Source organism: Arachis ipaensis, chromosome B10 (genome assembly GCF_059453495.1).
Source record: "Arachis ipaensis isolate K30076 ecotype BB chromosome B10, ASM5945349v1, whole genome shotgun sequence".
Taxonomy (NCBI): domain Eukaryota; kingdom Viridiplantae; phylum Streptophyta; class Magnoliopsida; order Fabales; family Fabaceae; genus Arachis; species Arachis ipaensis.
The window spans coordinates 11,068,740-11,079,707 of record NC_142435.1 but is presented as its reverse complement, the minus strand read 5'-3'; the positions used below and the strand labels follow the sequence as shown (position 1 = coordinate 11,079,707).

Here is a 10,968-nt window from a genome sequence, read left to right as displayed (position 1 = left end):
ACACACCAAATAAACAAACATGCATAGACACATAAACATACATAGAGGGAGAGAGAGATCTGAAAGTGAGAACCGAAGGGAGAAGAGGAGAGGAGGGGAAGCCGCGCCTTGCCGCCGCTGCTGTCCGCGAAGTCATCTTCATTACGGATTAGAACTGAGGCGAGAAAGGACCGCGGTGGAGGAAGGAATCGCGCCGTCCATGGGGAGTCGTCGCCGGCGTTGTCGCGAGGAGGAGAGGAGTCCGCGTCGGAGGAGAAGAGTCGTCGCGTTCTACCACCGCTGAGGGACCAGTCGCTGTTAGAACCGTCACTACTGTTGTGTTCCGTCACCGCCGCCACGTCGTGACCCCGTCGTCACCACCGAAGGCTCTAGCGCTGCCGCTACTTCTATGGCCGCCATCATCTGTTGCATGTGCAAAAGGAGAGAGGAGCCTTGAGAACAAGGAAAGGAGTCGTGTGAGGCTTGTGCCGAGAGGCAGAGGGCTGTTCAGCCGCCACCGCTGCTGCCATGATCACCGTTGCAGTTTCAAAAAAAGGGGGATGCCGTCGAAGTACCTCTGATATGGTCTAGATCCCTTCCTCTAATTTGCTCTGTTTCCATTCTTGCTCTACTGCTATTTCATTGGTTACCCTATTCTCGTTTTATTTTATTTCAGTCCCTATAGCTATGATTATTGATAATGTTACTGCTGTTGCTACTACTGGGTCTAAGCCGCTGCTGCTGTGAATTTAGAATAAAAGGATTTGTCGCGTTTAAATTCTGCGGTCTCGACTAATTGAGGTAGGAGATTTGTTTTAAAAATAAATATTTTAAGTTATGAATGCCAATAAAATTAAATGAGTAACCGCAAATGGTTTATGGTTGCTTTGTGTGAATAATTGTTGGAATTGAGTTGAATCATGGCTGTAGTTGGTGATTGGTTTAATGATTTAATGTAGTGATTATTGACGATGTTGTGTATTTTGAAGTTATACTTGTTGCTAGTACTTGTTGATGATGATTTTGTGTATGGAATGTTGCTATGATTGCTGAAAATTCATTTGATGAATCAGAACATGAGATATGTTGTTATAGATGAGATGCTGAAGAATGGATGCTATGATAATATGGTTACGTTGCACCTATGATATGAAATTGTGATATATTAAATTAAGAGTTCTTGGGCAACTTTGGTTAGTGAAAAGAAAGTTAGAAATGTGGTTTTAGATGAATCCTAGGCTTGAATATAGGATTTGGTATGTGAGGTTGTTAGAAATACTTTGTGCAGAATTTCTGCAGAAATATGCATAATTGGCAGCAGAACGAATGACTTTTTGGGAGCAGTCCAGACCTAATTTTTAGATGAAATTATTTTTCTGTAAAACTTTAGTGTGTCTTGAAAATTCCATAAAAATTTCAGGGAATTTGGCCAAGTGGTTTGGAAGATATGATTTTTTTGAAGTTTAGTGGTTGCTGCAGTTTTTTCTGATTTTTTGGTTCTGCAGTACCAACTTGCAGACGCTATAACTTTTAATTTAAACAGAATTTTGAGTTGATTTTAAAAGGATTTTAAAGATCTATCAGTCTATTTTAAGTGAGTATAAGTTTCATGTTCATATCTATTTTGTAGACTTAGATAAGTCACTTGGAAGGTTGGTTGTTTGCTGAAAACTCTGAACTGGTTTATGAAAATATGGCTCCACTTCCAATTGATAATTAATTAATCAAATGAAGTGATATGAACCTGAAACTTGTGGATTCTGAAACTTAGGGATGTTGACTGTAATCTCACCAAAATTTAGAAGCAACGGATTAGAATTGAACTAAAAGCTAATGGCATAGAACTCGCACAAATAATATCATTTTGAATGTGTTTTAAGCTAATCATGTTTACCTTTATTTATTTGAATCTAGTTTTACTAATGCAAGTAAAATTGTTGGATAGATTCTTAACAAACAATAATGAGTTCTATTTAGAAAAATAGAATTAAAGTGAATGCCACATTCTCAGATTCTCATAGTGCCAGGTTATTGAAGTGAATGCACATTCTTTATTCAATAAATGGTTTTTTGAAAATGGCAAGCTGGTATGCATGTACAATAGTTATTAGAAGTACCAATGTTTTGTAGTTGATGAATTTCCAATTTGTTATCACTTCAGAGGTTATTGATAGATGAACTGTTATTATGTTGTATTGTTGCACTGAATGCACAATTGTGTTTCCTTGTTATTTAGGTTGCAAAACTTTTTCAAAAGATTCAAGAAATGATAAAGAAGAAAGCAATCTAGTATTTGTTTTGATTGGTGAGGCAGAACAAAATTTAACTTAATGCTATATGCTTGTCATGTGCTTTGGGTTAAGTGTGTGGTCATGCAGATGAAGTTGAAAGCCTTGCTGCGGCGAGGAAAGCTGCTATATCCGGTTCATAACCTTCAGATTCTATTCGGGTATACCAATCTTTCTGGTCCTTCCTGGAGGAAAATACCTCTTTTCTTTCCTGTTATTCCTTTTTTTTTTCTTTTTTTTTTTTAAATAGTGTGTGAGAATGTTAAATATCATTTAAAAAATACAACCGAGAGATGTTGGATTTTCTTGAGTATTTGCGTAGTGTGTTAGTAATTCTTAAATATGAATATTTCAGGTTAATATCATCTCCAAATGTGATAATCCTAATCACATCCAACATAACTACTGCTATTGGTAAGCCTAAATCAAACTTCCATTCCTTCAATTATTAGCATTAGGCTTAACATTATATTTAATTTGCTAATTTTTTTGTTCACAGAAAAATTATTATGAAGTAGAAAAAAAACTTAATCACACAAATTGTGAAGATCAAATATTAGAGAGTAAAAATCACCAATTTGTGAAGATGATGAGGAATCTATTTGCTATTGTAATATATCAATCTCTTTTCTTTATGATTAGATATGGTTATGACTTAGACTCTTATTATGTAATTTTAAAGTATCTTAGTTTATTTGATAGTATCTTAATTTATTTGACTTCTAAGATTCACAAATATGTATGAATCTTATAGAATACTTTAAAAATCAAATTTGATATTTTAAAGTATCTTAGTTTATTTGACTTCTAACATTCACAAATATGTATGAATCTTATAGAATACTTTAAAAATTAAATTTGGTGGTAAATATTCAATTAGTTTTCTTTAGTAATTTGATTCAAATAGTTAAGGTTATTTATTGACACTAAATTAAAAAAAAATAGTTGGAATATATGCAATATGAGAAAATTATTGTAAATAAAAAAATATATAACTACAAAAAATCGTTGTCAAAAGTCACAAAAGGAATGATTTTAAAAAACCGTTGCCAAAAAACGAAACTAATGGTAACGCTTTAAAACCGTTGTCTTAGACGATTATTAAATGGCAATGGTATTAAAACTGTTGTCAAAAAATGACACTAACGATAACGCTTTAAAACCGTTGTCTTTGTGAATAATAAAACTACAACAGTTTAAAACCGTTGCCTATTCAGTTATGGTTTTAAACTGTTGGATCATGAAAGAGAACGGTTTAAAACTGTTCCTTATCGAGTAACGGTTCGAAACCGTTGTTTAAAATTTTCTATCAAAACCGTTGTCTATACCAGTAACTTTGGCAACGATTTTTTTGTTACCATTGCCTTAGGTAAAAAACTGTTGCCTTTGAGCATTGGTAACGGCCGCATATACCACAGGTCAAAAACCGTTGCCAAAGCGTTGCCTAAAATTTTGGGAACGGTTTTTCAATCTACGGCAACGGTTTTTGACCGTTGTGAAAGCCCTTATTTGTTGTAGTGGTCGTAGAATTCTTGAATTTTGGAATCAACCTGAGGGGAAAGGAAGTCGACGAGGAGGTTGAGCATATAGATTCCGAAGCCGTAGGAGATGATGTAGAAGTCTTAGATCAAACATACGCGCAAAACGTAAATACAAGTGATGATCAAAGAACCAATCCAGCGACAGAGCATGTGCTGCGTGGTCTTGTCGAGAAAATATTGATACTGCAGCGAATACGTATTAGGAATATGATGAGTTTTATGGTACCTTTGTTATGGTACCTAAATTATCTAACTTCCCTTTTAAAGTGAAAAATAAAATGTTTAAAATAAAAAATAAATCATGTAAAATTTATTAAATATTATTTATTTACTTTTTTTAATAACTTAAGCACAAAGTGATAGTTACCATAGCATTCACCTAGAAATATACATTATTGTTTACTATCTACATTGTTTCCTATACTTTTAGGAATACGTGTTAATTTTGTCTTTTAAGAAGTCCATTTCACCAAAAATAGTGTGTAGTAGCGGAAGTAGCGACACACCAAAATGGGAAGAAGCAGACTTTTGCTATAGCTTCCACTTAGAATAAAGCTAACAATTGAAGCTTCAAAAATTAAAGTTTCAAATAACATTGGTTCAATTCCCACTACAAATATAATTGGGGGACTTCCATTCAACTAACCTTGTTGGTGAATGACTTAATTAGCCTCCTGTTTTAGTGTTTTTGTTTCGGGTTCATTTTCCACACCTAACATTCTCAATGTGCAATAATATATACGAACATTTTTACAGTCCAGTTGAGTTCATTTGTATTTAATTTCCATTTTCCGTTTTCAATTTTATTCCTTTTAGTGCTTATTTTCACTTTTTGGTTTTGATCAAGTATAGATTGGAAGGCACTTTCTCCTGTATTGAATTTTTTTTTACAATTAATTAACTTTAGTTATCGACGCCGGGACGTCGCGTGGGCCACTAATTTTGACATGGTGACATAGTTTAGATTCACCAATCTTGGCGAGATTAACAACCCCACTATAGTGAAAATAGTCATAAACCTATCTTGATTGGCCAAGTCAAGGATGCACCTCTTACTCTCAGAGAGTCTAGAGGAAAATAAGCACACAGCTTATTTCATATTCAAAAATCAACTTCAACTTCTATTTCATAAACAAAAGGTACATGAGTTGTTTATACTAGTAGGAGAAGAAAAAGCCTTCATAACTTGGATGATGTGGGACTAATTCATAACACAAAATTCATTATCCTAAACAATATGAGACTTATATTCCTTTATTACAATTAACTAATATAATTAACCTACTAACTTTACTTGCTCCTGCGTCAGTCATGTAAATTAAGATTTAAGTTGGATGCTAAAAAGATCTATGCCCATGACTGGTGCATGGTTATTCCAGTTTTGTTACACATGGCGCTACTCCCAACTCACATCAACTTTTGCATAAAGGAAGCTGAGTGGCTCGTGGTGGCAGACGATCTTCAAAAAGTGTATACGATTAATATTTATGAAAAAAAAAACTAAATTTAACGTAAAAGAAACCTTATTACTACTTTATATTTCAATATTTGTGCTATATTTAATGAAATTCAACATTTTTTTAACAAAAACATTATGCAACCTTTTTTTGTTGAAAATACAAAAGACCTCTTAAAGAAAGACAGCATCTACATATGTTCCAATTGAATTACAATTTCTTATAGCTAGCTAGGTATAGTACATTTAATTTGGGTTTTAAGAGCAGGAACATAATGGTAATAATAGTACAGAGATAAATGCTACATAAATAAAATGAGAAAGAGAACATAAGAAATTAAAGTAGTGGTTTCCCTTTTCCCTAAAGAAAAAGATGGCAAAGCAAAGGTGCATATAATGCCTTCATTTGGTCTGTACGAGAAAACATTATAATTAATATTATTATCCTTCTTGTGTTGCATGGTCTTCACTGGCAACGCCATGTTCATCTTCATGCTTTAATTTGCTGCCTCTAATTGATTCAACAAGGATCCAACTATGCTGTAATTAACCCTCATGATTATATGGTTTCATATGAGCCCAATGCGCTAGGAAAATTGGTTACATCAGATGTTGGCACGATTCGAAAAGGAAGGCAAAGCAATTAATTAATCAAGTGGCACATTATAATACTATGTATACATCTATGTGCAGAAGCTGTAAAAGTTATACATAATGCCTTAATTTGGGGGTGCTATGTTAGGCACATGATTAAGAATCCATTAATTAGTTATTTAATGTTGTTCTCCTCCTTTTTCTCTATTGTGGTGCATGTCACCTCCTTTTTTGAATGAATCTTGATCTTCATCATCCCCATGGATGCCATGTACTTGAGGCTTGACCACTATTTCAAGTTTGTCGCTTTTTGATGGCACTAATTGATTCTTCACCTTCTCTTTGCTTTTACCCCATAGAACCAGGTATAAGCCGCACACAATTAACAACGATCCAATTATGCTGTAATTAACACACATCATTAGTCAAGTGTGCAATTAGGGTGCAGTAATAATATATATGTACGTACCTTCCAAGATATAGCTTCTCATCAAGAATGGTGGATCCAGCAAAGGCAACAACCACTAGCATGAGAGGACTAAAAACAGAGACAAACAAGGGACCTCTCATGCGTACGCACCACGATATCACAGCCACCATCACTCCTGAAACCACTATACCCGCGTAAGCTACAGTGAGTAGCCTGACATTCCAACCCAACTTCCACTGACTCAAATCCCTCTCAACACAAAATGTGAAGGTGACAGAAAGAATTGCTCCCATTACACACATGAGTGCAGTGCTTGAATATGGATACGGATATGCTCTACTCATCTTCGCCTGAATGATCAGCCACAACGCATAAGACGCATTGCTGGAGAACGACGACACAGCACCCAGCAAGAACAACCCTCCGCCACCATGTGACGAGTGTACGGCGCCGCCGCCATTTCGCTGATTGAAGAGGTTAATGTGGAAGGATAGCATCTTAACTTCCACGCCTCTATAGAATGTCATCAACATTGCCCCGCCAATTCCAATCATTGTTCCTATTATCTTCGCCTTCCCTGCTGCTTTTCTTAGATTCAACCTCTCCATTCTGATCAACAAACGCATTTTATAAGCAACCATACAAACTTATAATATAATCTTAGTAGATCAATTAATTACCCGAAGGAGAGGGACAAGATGAAGGTGATGGCCGGAATCAGGTTGGATATGGCGGTTGCAAATGTTACAGAAGTTAAAGCAAGCGCTTCCATTTGTAAGTTCTGAGGCAATGCTCCCCTGAAATCAAATTAATTGAGAAAACACTTCTAGCCTACTACACTACTACATATGGCATAAGGTGGAAACTTAGGTGCAGTCGACTTCACATGAAATTGATAGTTGAGAGTTCTTTATATGAAAATTTAGTCAAATTAGTTAAATCATCTAAGGACTCTCAACTATCAACTTCACCTGAAGTCGACTGCACCTGATAGCATAATCTCTTTTAAATTGAAGCTACCTACACTTTAACATTACTTACATCTCAACATAATATATCGTATTAGATTATGTTAAGCAATTTAGTTAAATATATACATTATTTTTAACTATCATACACAATAAAAATTTCATATCACTAGTCACTTAGATTTAATGTGCTTACATGTAAGGCACAGGTAATGCACCACATAAAATATGAATTTAATAGAATTATAGTGTATAAATAATGAGAGGTATATTTTTATCTTAATGGATAACCATTGCTATTTCGAGGCTAGGTGTGTTTGCTTTATTTTTAAAAAAATTATTTATAACTTTTTTTTTCTTTTTTATATATGGTTGAAAATAAATAAAATAATTTTTAAAAATATGTGAAAAGTAATTGTTTTAATAAAAAAAAAATTTTTTTAAATTAAAAACTGTAAGTATAAATTCTATAATTAATTGGTCCCAAAATTATTCACTTACATCAACATCTCAATAATGATACAACATAATTTTAATATAATTTTTTTCAACAATAATATAACAACATATTAAAAAGAAAAGAATAATATTATAACAATAAAAAATATCTCTATTTTCTATTAACTTTTTAAATAGAAAAAAAAAAGAAAAAAACTCTTAAACTCATATCATATTTTTTACAAACTAAACTTAAGAATAATATCATATGCAAATCTTTATTTATAGGCAAATAATTATAACTAATTTTAATGTCTAACATGTTCTATGATTGGTGGTTAAAAAAATAAAATTCTATTATATGTTTCTATGCTTACAAGTTTGTATTTAATTGTCATATTCTAATTCAATTTTATTTTTGTTTCTTTATACTTTTAGAATCTTCAAGTTATACTTTGATCAAGTAAAAAAGCTTTCGACTCATCTTTAAAGATCTTGAATACTCTAGACACTTTAATTCGACTAAAATTTTTCAACTTATTATTGGTAATTGATGAATGTAATTAATTTAAAAGAAAAACAGAAACAAATACACTAAGATCAGAGCTAGAATGAAATTTAGGGAGACCCCAAAATTTAATTTTTTTAATATAAAAAAAATAAACTGAATTTTATATCTAATTTATAAAGAAAAGTTAAAATTTAGGGGGTTATGGTCCTTTCACTTGAGAGACCCCGCCCCTGAAATACACCCGTAATAAAGTAGGGGTTGTATATTAAAAATGTAACGAAGGTCCTGATATCCTAGGTGTTAATTTTTTCTTTTTCTGTTTTTTTTTTTTATTTATTTTATAATGCGACCAGTGTGTAACGCACTTTGTGTTTAAAAGCGTTAATAAAATCAAAATATATCATACTTTTGGTTGCTTGTATTGATATATAAATGAGTCTTCTTATATGTTCAAGCAATATCCCATGTCACCTTAAATAAATACGTGGCGCATTAGGGATCTTTGTAATTTAGAGAATACCTAATTGCATTATTTTTATTTATATTTTCATATAGGAGAAAAAGTAGGAGTAAATAAACAAGGCCCGGCCTTGGAATGCTAGAGAAGTCTGGTAAATTATAACTACTAATTACTACAAAGCTAACTTTCATTTCCCCAAACTTTATGTAAAACAAACACGGAAAAAGAAAAAGTGGCAAGAATAAATGAGGTTAATATACTAATAAGTATCAACAATATAAAAAAAATTATATGATTGAGTCTAATCCAGTTTTTAATAGAAATAATAAGAATTGAAAATCTGGTGTAAAAGTTTTGTTTTTCTAAATTTAGGTATAGCTACACTAGTAGATGCATGGAAATACAATATAAAAAGAAGCAATTATAGGTGTTGAAAGGTTAATTAAAGGAAAAGATGAACATATAGATGCATGATGAATTGAATGAGTATAGTGGATAGTGAAGATACAAACCCAAATAAACCGCACAAGAATGACTGAAAGAGAATGGTCCAAGTCATCTTTGTCCTTGTCTTCCTGCGAGAAATCATCATCAAAGAATCAAAGTAATTATCTGAAATAGTAATAGCATTGAAGGATTGGACATGATATGTTGTTTCAAAACCATTATCATTATGAACACTACAACCTCGTGGGTCCACCCCACTCCCACTAATAATAATTCAATTCATTCCATATCTACACGAAAAGCAGAACCTCGATTTGATGAACTACTGCAACCTAGAAAGTTAAACAATCATTCTCGAATCTCCTCCACTCACAACATCTATCTAGTTCATGTAGAAGAAATTAAAGCGGCACTACTGATCTGATCGTCATCATGCATGATGGACACACACATAGATAAATAGAAAAGATCAAATCAAAGAATTGAAGGGACTTCAATTAACTATGCATGTTGAATCTAAACTAGTATTATTAATTACGTGTATATATATGATATGATATGATGAGACTGAAGAAGAAAATTAAAGAAAGAATAGATGTATGTATTAATTACCTCTCGAGAATATAAGCAAGAGGAGCAATGAAAGCAGTAGCGAAGATATAGCGGTAGGCAACAACTACTCTGAGGCTCATGCCATCGTTGACAGCAAGCTTGTAGAGAACATTGACCCATGCATTTGCTATCTGCACAATCACCATCAACACCACCGGCTTCACCACTTCCACCACCTTCCACATGTTCTTCATCCTCAATATGCTTCTTAATTATTAACTCACCTAGTCTTATATATCCATATACTAATTAAACAGAGATATGCATATACGTTAATTAGTTGATTGGCTGAGGAGTGAAGAGTGTAGAGTGTGGAGTGTGGTTGTGGGGCAGTGGCATATTATAGAGTGGAGAGTCGGTATTTATTGGCAATGCAAGCTAAGTGCTCTTTCAACCCAAAAAGAAATTAAAGAAGCGGTGCTAATTTGTTTTTCTTTGTTTCCCACGTTATCATTTAATGTCAAACTAGATATGCGTGATGTGTCATGTAATAACGAGTAATAAAAGTAAAACCTTAGCACACTTGTGCAATCCTTATAAAACTACTACCTTAGGATATATAAATAATAAATAAATATCTATAAAAATCAATCTTCTTATTTGGTTGGTGCGCTGCCACGTGGATAGTGGACCTTCATTAAGGGTCAATTTCAAGTCTAGAGAATATATGAATATGGGTGCAACACTACTACTACTAGCTATAGCTACTGTGCACATCAATCAACTCCTGCTGCAATATGAATCTCAGTGATGAATTCTTGTGAGGTCTCCCTCTCTGCCTCCTTCAATTCATCGTGTTCTCTGTTCTTATTCTATTCTTAATTAACTTGAGCCTCAAACATGAGATATGGGATATATGCATCATGTATATAGAAGCATCCTGTTGATATGTATGTTCCCTTGTACCTCCAAATCTCTCATGAAATTTTTTTCTTGGTTAAGCTTAAATATGAGAGAATCTGAGTTATTGTTATTAGTGAAGATCGATCAGCTTTCAAAAAGTATTACAACATATATAGGTTTATTGATTGATTTATTTCTTATTAGCAACATATAACATAAACTCTGACTAATTAAGAGATATATATTAAGTGCGTGCCACGTTAAATATGTTTTTTTAATCCTGAGTGGGTTTGTGTGGCAGAAAATTAAAATAATTAGAGTAGAATATACTACAAATCCACATGTATGCAATGGTTGTATACATGTATATAATAAGGTGAATGCTACCCAACCCCCTCTAA

General features: G+C 33.2%; 1 protein-coding gene across 1 annotated transcript; it reads right to left on the bottom strand.

Annotated features, from left to right (window-relative positions):
• Positions 1 to 5,638: 5,638 nt before the first annotated feature.
• LOC107623431 (WAT1-related protein At1g68170) lies at positions 5,639 to 10,702 on the bottom strand. The gene is made up of 6 exons (XM_088505773.1): positions 9,971 to 10,702; positions 9,725 to 9,928; positions 9,178 to 9,240; positions 6,969 to 7,085; positions 6,328 to 6,897; positions 5,639 to 6,260 (listed from the first exon to the last, which is right to left on the bottom strand). The coding sequence occupies exons 2-6, from the start codon at positions 9,916 to 9,918 to the stop codon at positions 6,038 to 6,040; spliced, it is 1,167 nt and encodes a 388-aa protein (XP_088361899.1). The 5' UTR covers positions 9,919 to 9,928; positions 9,971 to 10,702; the 3' UTR covers positions 5,639 to 6,037.
• Positions 10,703 to 10,968: the final 266 nt, after the last annotated feature.

Bases quoted from the DNA above. Each gene is read 5' to 3' on its own strand.
- LOC107623431 (XM_088505773.1), bottom strand. From the start codon at position 9,918: ATGAAGAACATGTGGAAGGTGGTGGAAGTGGTGAAGCCGGTGGTGTTG. The intron at 7,086-9,177 runs GTTTGTATCTTC...ATTTGATTTCAG, and splicing joins TTCTTGTGCGGTTTATTTGG to GGGAGCATTGCCTCAGAACT. The intron at 6,898-6,968 runs GTAATTAATTGA...TTTGTTGATCAG, and splicing joins ATCTTGTCCCTCTCCTTCGG to AATGGAGAGGTTGAATCTAA.